Source organism: Anolis carolinensis, chromosome 5 (genome assembly GCF_035594765.1).
Source record: "Anolis carolinensis isolate JA03-04 chromosome 5, rAnoCar3.1.pri, whole genome shotgun sequence".
NCBI classification, from domain to species: domain Eukaryota; kingdom Metazoa; phylum Chordata; class Lepidosauria; order Squamata; family Dactyloidae; genus Anolis; species Anolis carolinensis.
This window is the reverse complement of record NC_085845.1, coordinates 74,171,102-74,189,750: the sequence shown is the minus strand read 5'-3', so window position 1 is coordinate 74,189,750 and position 18,649 is coordinate 74,171,102. Positions and strand designations below refer to the sequence as shown.

The 18,649-nt window shown below is 38.9% G+C and overlaps 1 protein-coding gene across 2 annotated transcripts in view; it reads left to right on the top strand.

Annotated features, from left to right (window-relative positions):
• The window catches only part of cep135 (centrosomal protein 135), a 56,164-nt gene extending 43,707 nt beyond the window's left edge, over positions 1–12,457 (top strand). The window contains exons 19-27 of one of the 2 annotated variants that reach the window (XM_008111695.3): positions 624–792; positions 1,494–1,604; positions 2,225–2,410; positions 4,634–4,843; positions 8,184–8,386; positions 8,894–8,998; positions 9,729–9,869; positions 11,731–11,819; positions 12,265–12,457. In XM_008111695.3, coding sequence (XP_008109902.2) covers positions 624–792; positions 1,494–1,604; positions 2,225–2,410; positions 4,634–4,843; positions 8,184–8,386; positions 8,894–8,998; positions 9,729–9,869; positions 11,731–11,779 — 1,174 coding nt within the window. In that variant the 3' untranslated portion in view covers positions 11,780–11,819; positions 12,265–12,457. The remainder of the gene's footprint in view (positions 1–623; positions 793–1,493; positions 1,605–2,224; positions 2,411–4,633; positions 4,844–8,183; positions 8,387–8,893; positions 8,999–9,728; positions 9,870–11,730; positions 11,820–12,264) is intronic. The other variant, XM_008111696.3, reaches the window with a different exon arrangement.
• The last annotated feature ends 6,192 nt before the right edge of the window (positions 12,458–18,649 follow it).

Sequence of the window (18,649 nt, the reverse complement as noted above, 5' to 3'; positions counted from 1 at the left end):
CATCCCTGTGAAATCGGACATATGGTATTTGAATTTGGGATCCATATCTTAAATTGTTCATCAGTATAGAGTTCAGAGTAATGCCAGTTTCCTGTCTGAATAAAATTCTTCATAATTCTAAAATGCTTTCACATCTTTCTTCTTCATACTTCATCTCTGGCAACAAGTGTTTTGCCCCACATAGCAATTCACTGACAAGCCAGCTACAAGTCAACTGGTATCTTTAATGAAATCGTGGCTACAATGGGATAGATGCTATGTGGGGATAGTTAGATGAAACCTCTAGCAAAAAAAAAAAAAAAAAAAAAAAGGCTAGACATCAGGGAAGGGTGAGTTCTGCTTTAGGTCTGGCTTTTGTTCTGAAATTAGCCAAAAGATCACCAAGGAAGAGAGTGTTATTGTGCCTAATCAAGAAACATGAAACATCCTGTTCACAGTACAGATAGAATAATTTAAAGTCCATTGAAAAGTATTACCAATATAGCAAGTACTTTTCAGTGAAAAGCCAAATGTGCTGATATAGAGGGATCTTCATTACTAGATTATAGTCATTCTATAGACATATATACCATAATGTAAAAGATAAATTCTGTTTAAGGTTTTCCCAATCCCCCATTTGCTAGCCAATTAAAGGATGTCTTAAGTGGTAAGGACCGTGAACTTGCCAGTCTCCGCCGCCAGCTTGATGGCCTCCACTCTGAGGTTGGTGAAATCAACACCATTAAAGAGATGGCCCTGAAAGAAAACAGAAGATTGCAGGATGATCTAGCCACAATGACCAAAGAAAACCAGGTACAACAATAATTCCTAATGATGCATGCCTTTGGAAATACATATTTTAAACAACGTTTGCATAAACTGAAACGTCCAAAATATAGTATTACTACTTGTGATGTCCAAACTATGATTTAAGAGATCAGGAAGTCTCCAGCTTCTGCTGCTTCTGATTTCAGCTGCATGGCTGGTGTTATCCTGAATTACAAGTTCCTTCTTATTTTCACGTGAAGAACACAATGAAATGTTTTTCTACTCCTTGTTTCTAGCTGGTAAAGCCTGATTCAGGCAAATGATTGATAACTGCATACATTCTTGCCAATATTTCATGTTTCCAGGAAAATGAAAGCTCTGGCATGATTGCAATTGACTCTTTTTATGGCTTGTTAAATAGTCAGATTGGCTTTGTTTTGCTACTACAAATGCTTCACTATGAAAACTTGTAAAATGGGTGACTGCCTGAGCAATCCATACTCATGCCACTTGGTTGGTTTGCACTTGGTAGTACACTAATGACATTATTGATTAATTTGCTCTAAAAGTGGTAATTTTTACCTGTGGTAACCACTTCATGGTGGAAACGGGGACGCAAATGACTGAATGCTTGCTTTGACTATTTTTTCTATAAAAAGCTATTCAATCAACTGAAATTTGAAATGGTAAAACCCAATTACAGGTTTATTGCTAGAAATATCATTGTTTGTATGTCATCTAAACAGGCAGTCTCAACTGATTTGGAAATGGCTTTACGTGAAAAAGAAGAAATGAAAATTAGAGTCCATAATTACATAACTGAAGTCTCCAGATTTGAAAGTTTGATAAGCGCAAAGGTAAGAAATCTTACGATCTAGAGAGTGATATGAAAATACCCACTTTCGACTGTTCGCACTCCAGCTCTCCACCACTTCTTTTATTATTTCAGTTGATGAAAAAGCAGCATGAGGCTTGTTCCAAGTACATGTGTATGATTCTTTTGGTTTTCTATTTTAGCAGCTATCATACTGAACCTCTAGCTTGCTCTTTAAACTTGAAACTTATAGCTCATTGAGAGTGTGAATGGTATGTATGTAAACATGTGGGTCACAAACAAAGGCCTCCATTTTACCCTGCCTAATCCTTTTAAAATTAGCATAGCAGGCTGAACATGAACAGTAACATCATTGTGTGCAGCAACCAGAATTTTTATCAACTCAAAAAAAAAAAACAATATCTAAAAAAACCCTCTGCAGTCCTAATTCATGGACTCTGGTAGTATATTTTGGAAGAGGGAAAGAGGAGAATAACGTATGTAATATGAAAATCAGTACAAATTCATTTTTCCCTCTATGTGATATAGTCCAGCAGAATGCTGATTGGACTCAGAAACATAAAGAGGGTCAAATGATTGGTGTTAAAAGCCATTTGTTACAATGATTCATTGTTCAAAGGGTGGATATTTCTGTTGGACTAGGAAAGAGAGAACAAGGAGTTGTTGGAGAAGTTCCAGATGCTCCATAGCCAAGCTGAGGACTGGGAAGTGAAAGCGCATCAAGCTGAAGGGCAAAACAGTTCTGTTCGACTAGAACTCCTTTCTGTTGATACTGAGCGAAGACATCTAAGAGAGAGAGTGGATCTATTGGAAAAAGAAATTCAGGAGGTAATTATCATTGCTAGCTGAATTATTGCTTCTGGTCCTCTTTACTAGTGTGCTTTCTAAATCAAAACAACTTGGCATTAATTTGAGATTCTATAAGGAGAAGGTGTAGTAATTAATCAGTGTGAGATACCTAAGGTAAAACTAACTTCAATTCTATTTCTGCTCTGGCTAAATATCTGTTAGGTCTTGCAAAAGGTTGTAAGTGTATTTTGGAAGAGAAAAATAACTATAAGCTGTAGGGGTTCCTTTCTCGATTGTTTATAAACAACAAACGAGGGAGTTTTCATTCCATTAGTGTACTAACTGGATTGTCTCTGTGTTACAATGTCTGGGATTGGATTATCTGGTGTCACCATTCCAGAAAAGCAAATCTTACATGATAGAAAACCACAGGGAAATATTGAGTTCCTGTCTCTTCCCTATGTTTTTTTCCCTCTTCTCTTTGCCTGGGGCAGTTGTCTTTGGATCTACCTTTTCATTCATTACGTACCTAAGTAGATTAAGAGTTTGGAAAGTGTGACCCATGGGCTACAAACAGCAGGTCCAGGAACCTATTGTCTCTGATCTGTTAGGAACAGAGATATGCCAATGCACAAATAACAGCAGAGTTTCAGAAGTGTTATTTCAATTGCGCAAAAAATACCTACTCTCCCTTAAAACATCTTGGTTTAAATCATGCTCTCAAGAGACAAAAATAAAGTAGTCTATGTTAAAATAACATAGTTGGTTTACTTACAAACTTCATGCATTCAGCTCCAAGTAGATTTGAAGTAGTTTCTCTAAGCAGATAACACAGGACTTATTTCTTAGGATCAACAGTCCAAAGTCTAAAGCAGTGGTTCCCAAACTTATTTGGCCTACTGCCCCCTTTCCAGAAAAAATATTACTCAGCGTCCCCTGGAAAGGGGGCATGGCTTAGAGGGGTGGGCGTGGCTCCTGCTCAAGAGGGCGGGGCTGAGCCTCTCCCCTAGTCCAAGATGCAGGGCTGGGAGGGGGAGGAGGGCGGAGCCACAAATGGACAGCCAGGACTGGGATGGGCGGAGTTATGAGCTCTGAGGCAGGGCTGAGCTTCTATCCCTGCCCTGCAGCGCCTGCCAGGACACGGGGCGGGGCTAGAGGAGGGGGCAGGGCCTCTTCCCAAGTGCCTGACGGGGCTAAACCTCTATACCCTGCCCCCATGTTCTAACAAGCGCCTCAGGGGAGATATACAGAGGCTCAGCCCTGTCTCGCGCTCTTGGGAAGAGGCCCTGCCCCGGCCCCAGCCCCAACCTTTAGTCCTAAAAGGCTTCTCAGGAGAGATATAGAGGCTCAGCCCTGTCTCGGGTTCTTGGAAGGAGGCCCTGCCCACTTCCCTAGTCCTCCCTCTATGTCCCAACAAGCGCCTCAGGAGAGATAGATTCTCAGCCCTGTCTCGGGCTCTTGGGAAGAAGCCACGCCCACTCCTCTAGCTCCTCCCCATGTGTCCTAACAGGTGCCTCAGGTGCTCAGCCCTGTCTCCAGCACTTGGGAAGAGGCCCCGCTCCTCCCCTAGCCCCACCCCATGTCCTAATAGGTATCATCACCGCCCCCCTGGATCGCTGCAGCACCCACCAGGGGGCAGTAGCACCCACTTTGGGAATCACTGGTCTAAAGCATCTCTCAGAGTCCTAGACTCTGAGAGTCTAATGGCGTCTCATGGCATTTGTCCTCTAAAATGAAGTCTCGGGTCTGAATAGTCCCGGATTGGGGTCACATAGTTTTTAGTCCCTCCACAACATAGAGTTATGGCAATACTGCATACCAATACACACATATACAATACAGTAAGCAATCTAAATTATATACATAACAAATAACTACTATAGGAGGCTTGTAGAAGGTTGTTATTTCCAACATCTGCAGGGTAAGTTGAAATGTTTTCCCTCCACACAATGGAAATATTCCCCATTTTTCCACTTTCATGGGAAAGCTGTGCTCTTAGCCCTACAAAGCTGAAGTGACTACTGCAGCTCTAGTTCTTCTCTTTGACAAACCATTTTGGGCTTAGCTAAGACAGTACTGGAGGAGGAGCCAGGATCTAAACACTTCACTATCACATGACTTTTGGCTTCACTGAGTTATGATGGGGCAGCAATCCAGTGCTGTGGATGTCTCCTTCTGCATGGACTTTCACAGTAAGTATCCACTGCTCTACTCACTTAAATGAATATAATAATACAAACAGTTATCTTCTCTTATACTTAGCATATCATCGCCCACCAAGCTTATGAGTCACAGATCTCTTCAATGGCAAAAAATATGGCCAAACTGGAAGAAGACCTTAGGTGTGAAAAAGAAGAAAAGGTTTCAATGAATGTTGATGTTACTTCCATTAGACAGTTATGTGTTAAACTGGAGTCTGGCAAAGACCTTCTTTCACGTCAGCTAGCATCTAAATCATTGGATCTTGAGAAGGTAAGAGAGTAAGAATTGGTACCTTCATTCATCATATAACAAATTGTCCTCCTGACAAAGCTGGCAAAATTTTAACATCAAAATATAAAGCCTGTGATTGGAATTTTCTTTGGGCTTTACACTAGTAGGAGGATAATGAAAGTGTAGGCGGCATGTGATCCCTAACACCATTTTTTGCCCCTAGGTCTTTCACAACATTTTTGGAAATGAAATTGCCTCCACATGTCTAAGTGGGAAAGGGGAGAGGCCCTCCTAGAAATGGGAAGGCTTGGGGGGAAAAAAACCCAGAAAAAATGGGGAAAAAACAGTTTTTCTTGATTTTTTCCTCCCCTCACTCCATTTTTCCATTTTGTTTTTGTTTTCCCCAATTTTCCAGGTTTTTTTCTAGACCTTCCCATCTCTAACCCTCCATATTCCTGGTGGGGTAATGAAGCCCTTAACCTCTGACAGTTGCTCTTCTGTACTCTATCAGAACATTTTCCAGTACTGTATAAGGAGATCCATATGCAACACTTTTGCTCAACAGCGTGGCAGCTGGCAGACAGTACCTGGATGCCGGTCAACCCCCAAAGTAGCCACTGGTTTTCTCCAGAAATGCGTTGGAAAAGCTATAATCTGCTTGACTTTTAATGCTTTACTAGCTGTGCCCAGCCATGCATTGCTATGGCTTATGGGAATGCTTTGTTGGCCAGGTGGAATAGCAGTGAATAGCCTTGCAACCTCATAACCTGGCTGTTTTCTTCTTATGGGAATCCTTATTTAGTGAGCTGGAATACAAAGGAATAGGCTTGCTGCTTGGAAGGTTGGGTATTCTAGGGGAATGGTTTTTTGGGCTGCTAGAATTGCAATGAATAGCCTCACTACTTCAAAGCCTGTCTGCTTGCTACCTAGGGGAATCTTTAGTTGGTTAGCTTCAATAGTACAGAGTAGTGTTGCTGCTTCAAAGCCTGGCTGCCTTTTACCAAGGTTAATCCTTTGTTGCATTGAATAGCCTTGCAGCTTCAATGCCTGGCTGTGTTATACCTAGGGGAATCCATGTTTGGCGAACTGGAGTAACACCCTCAATCAAAGAGCCGCTTTGAAGCCTGGCTACTTCCTTTGTAGGGGAATTTTTGTTTGGCCAGTTTGAATTGCACTGAATTGTCTTGCAGCTTAAAAGTCTGGCTGCTTTCTACATAGGGAATCCTTGCTAGGCCAGGTTGAATAGGACAGAGTAGCCTTGTGGCTTCAAAGCCTGGGGGCTTTCTGTCTAAGGGAAATCTTGGTTGGCCAGGTTGAATAGCACTGAATAGCCTTGCTGCTTGCAAGCCTGGCCGCTTTCTACCTTGTGGAATCCTTGGTTGCCCAGATTGAATAGCAAGTATGAATGCTGCAATTAGTCTCCTTGATCAGCATTTAATGGCCTTGCAGCTTCAAAGCCTGGCTGCTTCCTCCCTGAGAGAATCTTTTGTTGGGAAGTGTTAGTTGGCCCTGATTGTTTCCTTTCTGGAATGTCCAATTTCCCTGTTTTCAGAGTGTTCCTCTTTATTTACTATTCTGATTTTAGATATTATATTGTTCTGTATTATTATACCACAGTAATTATTATATATTATATTTATAATCTTATGTTATCTGCTTAGAAGTGGATTATATGAGGCCCCTTCTACACAGCTGTATAAAATCCACACTGAACTGGATTATATGTCGATGTGGACTGAAGATAATCCAGTTTAAAGCAGATACTGTGGATTATGTGCCTTAGCATTCTGGATTATATAACTGTGTGGAAGGTCTTGAGTCTACACTGCCATATAATCCAGTTTAAATCAGATAATCTGTATTTTATAGGCAGTGTGGATGAGGCCTAAGTGCACTCTACCTGTGCCCTGGGTGCCATTTTGGCTGAGGGAGTTGCTAGGACATGAAGGAGGCAGGGTCTAAAGGCAGCGGGGGCCTAAAGGCAGCAGGGCCTATCTTTCTGACTGGCAGCCGGGGGAGAAAGGCTTTTTATCATCCTCTGTAGTTTAGACTATTTTTCTAGGGTTTTTTTAATTGAAAGACAATTTGTTTTTTGTGGATATTCCCTCTACATCTTAAAAAAATAAATATCCCCATTGTGCCATTGTACTTTTTCATAATTATGGAATTCAAGCTAAGAGTGGTTTACCCAGATCTAAATACTTGTTTGAACCCAGTCCAATTGAAGGGGCAAAGATGTAAAATATGTAAAAAAAATACTCCTCTTAATCCAAAGTCAAAAGCAGGAGGCCCCTTTTCTGTGAAGAGGGTGAGGAAAAACACCACAAAAGTTGGATCTTCAAACTGCAAAAGAACTATTTATTGCATGGCCATAGCAATGTGACAAATACATACATACATGCAATCAAAGGATTTGTCCGAATTTCCAAAATAGTTGCAAGGGTTTTTATCACTTTCACAGAAATTAGCAAGCATATCCTTATTGGTTTACAAAGATCATTTACCCGATATGTCTAATGTTGTCTACGTCACAAGCGTCTTAACCATCATGCAATCCCATTGGTTTTCTATGCTGTAACAACATGTGATTCTTTAGACAATGGTGCTTTCATGTTATTGACCCTGATCTCAGTACCTCCTTATCCATTCCTTATTGCAAGTATACGCTCGAAATTGTATGGAAACCGATTCTGACTTGATGTATTGTTATTATTTGAAAGTAACTTCTTTTCTCTGGAACAACTCTTTTCCCAAACATCAGCATTTTCTCTCAAGCACAGGCCTTTTCTCAAACACAGGCCTCTTGCAACTTAGGTCAATCAAAACATATGGGACTTATAGTCATTACAAGTATCTTTGAAAATTCTTTTTAAATCCACGTCCCTCTCACAATCTCTAACTTCCAAAAACATTCTGACTGAAACACACTTCAGAAAAACAAACAAGATTATGCATCTTACCTGTTAAACATTTATATATGCTGAAAGGATATTTAAGGGAGTTTATATACAGTACAGTAGAGTCTCACTTATCCAAGCTAAACAGGCCGGCACAACCTTGGATAAGCGAATATCTTGGATAATAAGGAGAGATTAAGGAAAAGCCTATTAAACATCAAATTAGGTTATGATTTTACAAATTAAGCACCAAAACATCATGTTATGCAACAAATTTGACAGAAAAAGTAGTTCAGTACGCAGTAATGTTATGTTGTAATTACTGTATTTACGAATTTAGCACCAAAATATCACGATATATTGAAAACATTGACTACAAAAATGGCTTGGATAATCCAGAGGCTTGGATAAGCAAGACTTGGATAAGTGAGACTCTACTGTATTTGAAATATTAATTGGAAAAAAATCTCTTTATGCTTTAGATTTTGTCAGAATTAGAAGATGCGAAAGCAGAGGGAGAACTCTTAAAAAAGCAGCTGTCCAGTGAGCGACTTACAATTCAAAACCTTGAAACACTCTTGGCGACCAGCAGAGACAAGGATTTTCAAAATCATTTGATAACTCATGAAAAGGATTCAGAAATACAGCTACTCAAAGACAAGTTAACACTCTCAGAGAGTAAACTGTATGTTGTAAACACTATACAATTTAAATTCTTATTTGGTGAATTTAATGATTTTGGGCTCTTGAAAAACTTGACTTGCGTAAAAAAAAATCCTCCTGGTGAAAATCCATCAGTTTGAACTGAATAATATTCAGATTTTTTATTGGGCATAATAAATGCCAATTATTTTGTCTTTTACATGAGAATGTCACTTTGAAGCTAACATTCAAAAGTGCAATATGAAAGGAATTGAATTAATGTCATTAGGAAATGTATTAAGGCCCGACTTTGGCTTAATTTTTTCCCCAGTATGCATGCACCAGATAGACTAACCTGGCAATCATTTTCTGCTACAGTTTTTACAATTGAAAAAACTGTTTTTATTTTGTAGAACTATTGTTATTTGTGTGTGTGTGTTTGCTTCTTGTTTCCTTGTACTTATTTATCAGGCAATTTTTAAAGTTGGGTAAGGTGCCATTTTAAAATGTGTAATTCCTAAGATTTTTCTTTTTTTGCCAATATTTTTAGAACAAGTCTTAATAGAGATGTTTCTATACACCGTAATAAACTTGCACAGCTGCAGACTGATTATGACATTATAAAAAGACAACTAACAACAGAACGATTTGAACGGTAAGTAAATTGACTTATCCGACAAGTTCCATGTCCTGGCTGAAAGACGAGAAATATAAGGCACTTTGTGCACAGTTCTATATAAAATAATTAATATTACAATGGATTAAAATTTGATTTAATATTTCTTCATATATGTTTTTGTTTCTCAGCTGCCTTTCTAGACTAGAAAAATGACTCAGAATTTAATATTACAAAAATATTATAAAGCATGGTCTTAAATAAAGAGAACAGAAATAGAAAGTCACATCAGCTACACTAAAATAAAATTTCAGAATGCAGTGGCAGTAAACACTACAATTTTTCAGTAAGCAACCAGGAAGTCCAGGTGGATTTTAAAAACCACATCTGCTGAGCTGATGTGGCAAGTTGTATATAACTTGGAAAAGAATTTGAAAATGATGATGATGATGATGATGATGATGATGATGATGATTTTTTTCTCTCCACAAGGAGCCAGGAGATTGGAATCTTAAATGGTCCTATTTCTAGTTTCCACTAACTGTGCCAAGTGAAGATCCAATGAAATATTTACTTTTACAGTTCCATGTCTTTCTACTCATCTAATTTTTTCTGTACAGCAATTCTGTACAAGAACAGTACTTTCTGTTCTTGTTATGCAAGATAGACAGAGACATTGAATGTGTAGGAAGGCAGAGTGACCAACCTGTTTATGGTGTGGAATGATGTATGCAGATACCCCGAAATTCCAGTTCTTTCTTTTTTGTAGTGAACGTGCCATTCAAGAGATGCGTCGACATGGCCTTTCTACAACTTCTTTGCGTGCTTCATCCCCACTTAGCTCAACATTGAGATCTCCTTCACATTCTCCAGAGAGATCCATTACTGTAACATCAGAAGGAATGAGCAAGTATGTAATTACATAGATTAGGTGTTTACTTTTTTAAACTTTTTATTAATTTGCATGGTAGTATCATATTTAAATTCAGAGTGGAATGACATTCAGTACTTTTCCAGGAATCTTCATTGTAGATGAGTACTATAATATAAGATTTGCTCTGAATTAACTCTGTTCTTAGGAAAGATCAGGTTTCAACAGTATGCCTTCTGATTTACTCCAGCCATTTTTGGATACAAGGAGCTGCAGTGGCATTCCTGTGACTTAGAATAACTAAAATTATAGCAGTGGAAATTAGAAAAAATAATGCTGATGGAATAAAGCCTCGGAATGCAAAGTTTAGATTCTAAAGAATATGAAATTTTTCTCTATGTAATTGTTTTATTTTTTCTTCACAGAAATGTAGGCTTCAAGGATTAATCAATTAATTTGAAATAGAACCAAGAAAAAATTCATATATTAGGCTCAGTTTACTCCTGCAATATTGTTAAACCACTAACACCTCATGCAAACTGAAGCAACATAGAGTCTTGTTGGAAAGCTAATATGTGATCAGCTTTTGCAACATTCTGATGTCCCACTTGAACTAAGATTCTTTTAGACTTTACTTGATGCACTTTTTCTTGAGGTTGAGATCAATATTGGTGCCAATTGTGAAGTCACCAATTGTTCTGTTCAGTCACATTTGTTTAAATCTGAATTAGAAATTGAAATAGTAATTCAAAATATTAACAAATAAGTAATACCACTAGAGGCAGTCCCCAAGTTACGAACAAGATGGGTTCAGCAGATTTGTTTTTAAGTTGAATTTGTATATAATTTGGAACAGGTACATTTTAAAGTGTAGGTAAAAGGTAAAGGTTTTCCCCTGACGTTAACTCCAGTCGTGTCCGACTCTGGGGGTTGGTGCTCATCTCCATTTCTAAGCCGAAGAGCCGGCGTTATCCATAGACACCTCCAAGGTCATGTGGCTGGCATGACTGCATGGAGCGCTGTTACCTTCCCGCCGGAGCGGTACCTATTTAGGGTTGTTGTATGTCTTTCGGGCTGTGTGGCCATGTTCCAGAAGTATTCTCTCCTGACGTTTCGCCCACATCTATGGCAGGCATCCTCAGAGGCTGTGTGGCATGCCTGCCATAGATGTGGGCGAAACGTCAGGAGAGAATACTTCTGGAACATGGCCACACAGCCCAAAAGACATACAGCAACCCTGTGATCCTGGCCATGGAAGCCTTTGACAACACACGCTACCTATTTATCTACTCACATTTGCATGTTTTCGAACTGCTAGGTTGGCAGGAGCTGGGGCTAGCAGCGGGCGCTCATTCTGCTCCCGGGATTTGAACCTGGGACCTTTCGGTCTGCAAGTTCAGCAGCTCAGCGCTTTAACACTCTGCGCCATCACCAGGGGCGCAAAGTGTAACTCTAGCCATATATGTTTTGTTGTCTGTGCCCATTTTCAGAAGATTTTATCTCACTTTCTGTACCTGTAATTATTGGAGTTTGACAAATGCGGCTTGTTGTGGAAACAAGGATTGGTGATAAAGCTTCAGCGGAGTCACCTTTCCCCCCTGATAATCCTTACAGAAGTGAATTTTCCTTCCTAGGGGTGGATTTCTCTCACTTCCTATAGTTTCACCCCGTTCTTAACTATGAGTCGTTTGCAAGTTGGTTGTTTGTAACTCGAAGACTGCCTGTATTTAGAATACACTGCTATTTTATCTTTAAAATGAAGACTTAGTCTAACCTTCAAAAAAAATCAGTGTTTTATAAGTTGCATAAGTTCTTAAGATGTACACTAAATTATCATGTGCATATTAAAAATATGACAATCTTTAAAGTGATCTGGCAACATTATTCTTTTTTTTTAAAGACCAGAAATAAGGATCGAGAAAATTGCACATCTGAGCTCCAGTTTATAAAGGCATAAAACAAGGCAGGTTAGGATAGTAAAGTTAATAGGTAAGTGAAGTAAGGCTGAATCTTATTCAAGAAGAGTTATAATCTTTTCATTTATGTTATAATAATATCATACTGAAATAGCATGGTCTGGGTATCTTCCTTAAAAGACTCAACTTTATACCATTTTTATTCTCTTGCCAGCAAGTAACCTTTTCTGAGTCTAGAAGAGTATACTCAATGTAGAGTTTCTTTTTCTCACAGGTAGCCTTTCACAATTGTGTTTTCATGTTTGTTTTTTTAAAAGATGGGAACTGAAATATTAAATAAAATCCAGGGATTAGAGTTCAGGCATCTCCGTGTGGAAAGGAGATGCATCAGTATAGGTCAGGAGAGACATCAAATTCTGATTTAAGATGTCTTTCCAGTATACTAATGTTTTGTATTTTTCTGTTATACTACATGTGCTTGACGATATAAAATAGAATGACAATTGTGTATTTACTAGATGAAGAATCTTCCGGCTGACCTATTTACTTTTAAAGAAGAATTCTGCAATTTCCATTAGAGATACCTAGAAGAACAGACAGTGGCATGCAACAGAGGAAGCGGGTCCAAATCCTCGATTTTCTCTATGTAAAATACTTCTCTTAAAATTGTTGGAAATGTGTTTTAATAAATAAAAAGTAGATAAACTGGAACATTGGTCTCTATTTAAAGTGTCGGAATTTGCAAGTAATAAAACAAAAAAACCCAGACCGAGCACTGATAATGGTTCAGAGGTGAATATAAAAACTTTTTAAAAATAAAGCAAATAAAAGGGACCCACAGAAATTGCTAAAAGCCACTTTGGTCCACCATGTTGAGACATGGGGGGCTGCAACAAGAAACAAGGCTGATTTGTATTGTTTCAGGAGCAGATGAAACTCAGAAATGTGTTTTGAAGGACAGGTCTAAAGTAAATATGGAAGGACAGAAGTAGCACAAGATAATGCATAGTCACACTTTCCTAACTTATTTAAGAAAGATCCTGAATGTAAACAGTGGAGAATGAAACGTCATTTTTAGTCACATGTATCTGTGTCTATGGTTCAAAACAATATTCAATGTACAAGATCTAATTAGAAAGTCTGTAGAGAGTTTTAAAACATTAATTGATGTATTGCTTCTGGAAAGGTTTGCAACACTTCTGTGCTGCCTGAGACTGTCTTGTGTAGACCTATGTTAGCTGTAGCCAACATCTGTTTATCTTGTAATGCATTCTGGGCAGTGTCCAGATGATTCTGGTGATCTGCTCTTTTAGCAGCCTTTGCAGCTTTCACTGATAGAAGTGACTCAGTCTTTGCTTTTACCTGCAAATCAAGTTGAATTGCTTTTTCTTTACTTTGACTTGACAGACTGTTTGGCTCAGTTGTAGTTGCTTCTAAGGAAACAACATGGTCTTGAGAGAATCTTAGATGTGCCTTGAGCTCTAGCATTTGCTCATGAAAATTCTTTGTAGCCTATTTATGATTTTCTGAGTGTTTTTCCAGTTTTTCTGTCAGCTGATTGACCTGTTCTTGCAGTGTGGTTTTCTGTAGCTGATTAAGAACTACTGATTCTTCTTTGCCAGTTGACTTTTGGCGTATAAATCCTCGCTCTCCTTTTCTAGCAGGGGTATATTCTCTTCACTTTTTTTAACAGGGCTATGAGGATTTGAATTTTTTTATCCTTATCTTAGATCTGATGTAGCACTAGCTCCAAATCATTCTGGGCTTCTCGCAGCTTTGCTGTTGTGCTTTGCTGAAGGTTGTATTGCTCCTAGTACTGCTGATACTGCTGTTTCATTTTATCTAACTGATGCTGCTGTTTGGTTACATTTGCAGCTTTCTCCTTTAGCTCCTCCTTAGAACGTGAAAGCTTTATTTGAAGATCAGCAACCTTCTGTTTCTTATCCATCAGCTCCTCACTAGACAACTGTTTCTGCTCTTTTAGTCAACCATGGGCTTCTTCAAGTTGATACTCTGTCTCCAGAAGTTTATTATGCTTTGAATGCGATTTCCTGCTTCTTAGCAGGGGGTTGGACTAGATGGCCCATGTGGTCTCTTCCAACTCTACTATTCTATGATTCTATGATTCTATGATTCTATGAGTTTATTTTGAAGTTGCAGGCTATACTGCTCTTTTTCCTCCCTTTGCTGTTTTAATTGTTTACATTCTTCCTTAAGATGTTGGTACGGTAGAGTTCCGGTTATCCAATATAAACAGGCGAGCCAAATGTTGGATAACCAAAACTGTCAGATAATAGGGAGTCCCTATTATTTCTCCCGGCAAGCCGGGTGCTTGCCGAAGGGAAAACTCTAGTCCAGGGGTCCCCAAACTAAGGCCCGGGGGCCGGATGCGGCCCTCCGAGGTCATTTACCTGGCCCCTGCCCTCAGTTTTATAATATAATATATTATATTATACATATAATATTGATAATAATATTATAATGTAATACAATATAACACTAATAATAATACCATATAATAATATTAATTATATATTCTATATTACATATAATATTACTAATAATATTACAGTATAGTGGTATAGTTCAATATAGTAATATATAATGCTAATATTGTGCTATGCTAATAATATAATATATTGTATGTACATATAATTTGTAAGCCACTCTGAGTCCCCTTTGGGGTGAGAAGGGTGTGATACAAATGTAGTAAATAAATGCAGTAAATAAATAATAAATAAATTTTAGACTTAGGCTCACTCAAAGTCTGAAATGTTGTGACTTGAAAGCACACAACAACAACAACAACAACAACAACAACAACAACCCTAATTAACTTGACTATCTCATTGGCCAGAAGCAGGACTATACTTCCCATTGAAATCCCGATAAATGTATGTTGGTTAAAATTGTTTTTATTTTTAAATATTGTATTGTTCTTTCATTGTTCTTGTTGTTGTTGTTGTTTTTGCACTACAAATAAGACATATGCAGTGTGCATCAGAATTTGTTTGTATTTTTTTTCAAATGATAATCCGGCCCCTCAACAGTCTGAAGGATTGTGGACCGGCCCTCGGCTTAAAAAGTTTGAGGACCCCTGCTCTAGTCCCTCTAGCAAGCACCCGGTTTAGAGAGGCCCGCTGCATGTTGCTGCCTAGCAACACACACTGGGCTTCTCCAAAGTGCCGGGTGCTTGCTGGACGGAAGAGTCTTGTCCCTCTGGTCAGCACCTGGTTTAGCAACACGCACCAGGCTTCTCCAAAGTGCCGGGTGCTTCTCTACTTTCACCTAATTCTTTCTGTAACCTCTGCAATGAATCCTCATATGCAGATAGCCTTGCCTGAAGCTGCTGACAGTCCAGATCCCTTTGATTAAGGATTGCTTGCAGATTCTTTTTACTTATTGACTCATCAGTTTGCTTTTCTTCTAACAGAGCAATTCAAAACTCTCCTTTTCGATTTTTCTAACAGACTCTTGATTTTTCTGTGTTAATTCCTTAACTGAAATCTGAAGTTTTTGAAGTTCTCGCTCATATACCGCAACTTCTTGAGGTCCTTTGGCAAGCTCAGCTCTTAGCCTGCTTGTAAATAATTGCACACATCTGAGCCATCAGAGTGGAAGTTTGTATGACTCACTGTCATTTGTGATGACACAGGATCACTTCTAGTGTTCATGTGGCTATCTGTATTATGCTCACTCTTTTTGAAGCTGTACTTGGCTATGATTTGAACAATTAATGGCCCTTCCACAGTCCTATATCCCAGAATATCAAGACAGAAAATCCCACATTATCTGAGTGTGGACTCAGATTACCCAGGTCAAAGCAGATATTGTGGAATTTTCTGTCTTGATATTCTGTGATATAGTGCTGCGTGAAAGGGCCCTAAAACTCTGTTTGCTATCAGTATTTTTCTTTTATACATTTCTGATTGTATAATCTGAATTATCTTTGCTTTTGCCTCGTTTTTGTCCTCTGCTAGGTTTACTATTTCTAGATTTGATGAAATGTAAAATTTTGGCTATGCCTGTAACTAGTTGCTCCCAAGAGGCAAATTTGGTGAATCTTCTTAAGAATGAATCTTCTTGCCTCCCTACTATACTGGCTTTGAGTGATTTTGTGAATCGTCTTCTGGAGATTCTGTTGAGGGACAGTAATCTTTTAGGTTGTCTCTCTTAGCTTTGTCTACTTCAGTTTCATACTGAATTTTGGACTGCGACTCAGACAGTTTCTCTTGAACGTCTCTGGATTTTCTACCTTTAACAGATTCTTCTGCTTGAACTCTTAATATTTCTTGTAGTTCTTTTTTGTTAGTTCCACTTCTTGTTTTCTTTTTAAAGCTTCTTTATTTGCTTCAGAAAGCACTGAAATGGCTTCAACCAATACTTCAGTATGTGTTTCTAGTGTCATCACTATTGGAGATATCATTGCAGCATCTATAGCTTGCTGTACAAACGCTTGAACTTCTGGATGGTCAGAAGGTATATCTGATTATGTTCTCTGAGTTGAGGAATCACTTTGAATTGCAGTGTGCAATGTGGACATATCTTCAGTTTCATCTTTTTATGGTAGAACTTGCTTTCTGGTTAGCAGATATTGACATACTAGATTGCATTGAACTTCTATTATCAATATGATTGCTTTCTTCATATTTGACAATACAGTATATGACTTGTCTGCTGGTTCTGGAGTGCTAACACAGTCTGCATGTGAGGGGAAACCTACAAGAAGCTCCTCCTGTTGGTGATTTTCTTTATGGATAAAGACTTTCTTGCCCCATGTTTCTTTTATTGGACGACACAACTTGCCAACAACCTTTTGTTGTGTCAGATGTTGATCTAAACATGCAAGTCGTGGTTGCTCTGGATATTCCTCTTTTATAAACGTGGAAAATGCTTTGAGACTTTGTAAGGACAAGGTCTCTATCTGTGGGGATGTTCCATATCGCCTTTCTAAGTATTTCCATACTTGGCCTAAAACTGCATGTGGGTTTTTCACATTTACTGCGTATGTTCTTTTTAATTGATCGGAGGAGGCTGGTCCTAGGTAGGCCATTAGCAAGGTCCTAGGTAGGCCATTAGCAATTCTCTTGTCAGAGAATTTCTGCATTCCCCTTTCTGTGAGTTCTCTCCTTGGATTTCTATAGAAGATGTTCTTTAAAACATCAAGTAGGTTCAGAGATAGTTTGGGTCTGGAGGGTCTCCAGCACCCAGCTAGGTGCCTTCTACCTTCCCATGCTTCCTTCCAGTGTTAAACACTAACTGACAAATCTCAACTGACAAACATAACTGCCATTTCAAAGCTAGCAGGAGCCAAGGCTAAGTTCAGCCCCCTCAGATTGTTAAAGGACCAGGGCAGTAGGTGAGAGCCTTCTGGTGGCATGACAGTAATTGAATCTCAAGAACTGAATAGTGCAGTTAGTTTGGGGACAGGGCAGTGCAGCCTAACATGGGCAACAAAAATTAAAACTAAATGAAGTAATCACAAGGAAGAAATCATAACAGGAAAGTCGGGAGTTAGAAAGAAAACTACACTAGGAAAATTTTGTTCCAAATCCAGGCATTTACAGAGAAATGACATACCATCTATTTCAGAGGAGGAAAATAATTCAGGAATGTCTGAGTCCCCTTCCACACAGCTGAATAAAATTTGACATTTTCTGCTTTGAGCTGAAATATATGGCAGTATGGACTCAGATAACCCAGTTCAAAGCAGACATTGTGTGGTTTTCTGCCTTGATATTCTGGGTTATAATGAGAGAGTTGTAGGTTTAAAAAGAATTTTCACAGATACTTCCAATGACCTAATTTGCAAAAGGCTTTTGTGAAGTCTATGTTTGAGTGAGGCCTATGTTTGAGAGAAAATGTTGATGTTTGAGAAAAGAGTTGTTGCAGAAAGGGAGTTACTTTTCAAGGATAACAGTACATCAGGACTGAACTGGTTAGCTACCACTCCCTAAGTTTCCCAGCCATTTTGGACTTATGCTTGCAACAGAAGTAGATAAGCAGGTGCTGTAATCAGGGTCAATAACACGAAAGCTCCATTTTCTAAAGAGTCACATGTTGTTAGAACAAAGAAAACCAATGGAATTGCATGATAGTGAAAATGCTTGTGATGTAGTCAATATTAGACGAATGGGGTAAATGTACTTTGTAAGCCAATAAGAATATGTTTTCTACTTTCTATAATAATGATAAAAAGCCTTGCAACCTTTTTCAGGTTGCGACAAAACCTTTGCATTCCTGTATGCATTTTTGTCGTTATTGCTATGGCCACGCAATAAACAGCTTTTTGCAGTTTGAAGATCCAACTTCCATGGTGTCCTTCCTCGCCCTCTCCACTGGAAGAGGGCTCCTGCTTTTGACTTTGGATTAAAAGGAGTATTTTTTGGATCTTTGCCCCTTCAATATGGCTGTTTGGAAGGACCCTGAGGAAGAAATAACATTAAGCAGAGTATTTAATATAGAAAATTTTAAACATATGTTAAAAAAGAGTTGCAGACTTTAGATTTGAAAAATAATTAGGAAAAAGGAAGGACAGTAGACCTACAACAGTAATGAAAAAACAGAATCAAAAGGCGTTGAGACATTTTCAAGGAGTTAATTGATCTAGAATGGGAATCTCCTTTTAATATACCGTGTTTCCCCTAAAATAAGACCTCCCCAAAGAATAAGACCTAGCAGGGGTTTGGGGGATTGCCAAATATAAGGCCTCCCCTGAAAGTAAGACCTAGCAACTAAGGCTGCAGCAGAGTTCCATTGGGAAGCATGGCTGCAGGGCAGAAGCAGCACTCATTCATACACACCGGAGGGAGGGAGGGAGAGAAAGTGCTTGCTGTCCTTGCCTTGCCTGTCCCCCAGCCTCCGTGGCTGCTGCTGCGCTGCCGTTTCTTCCTTTGGAGACAA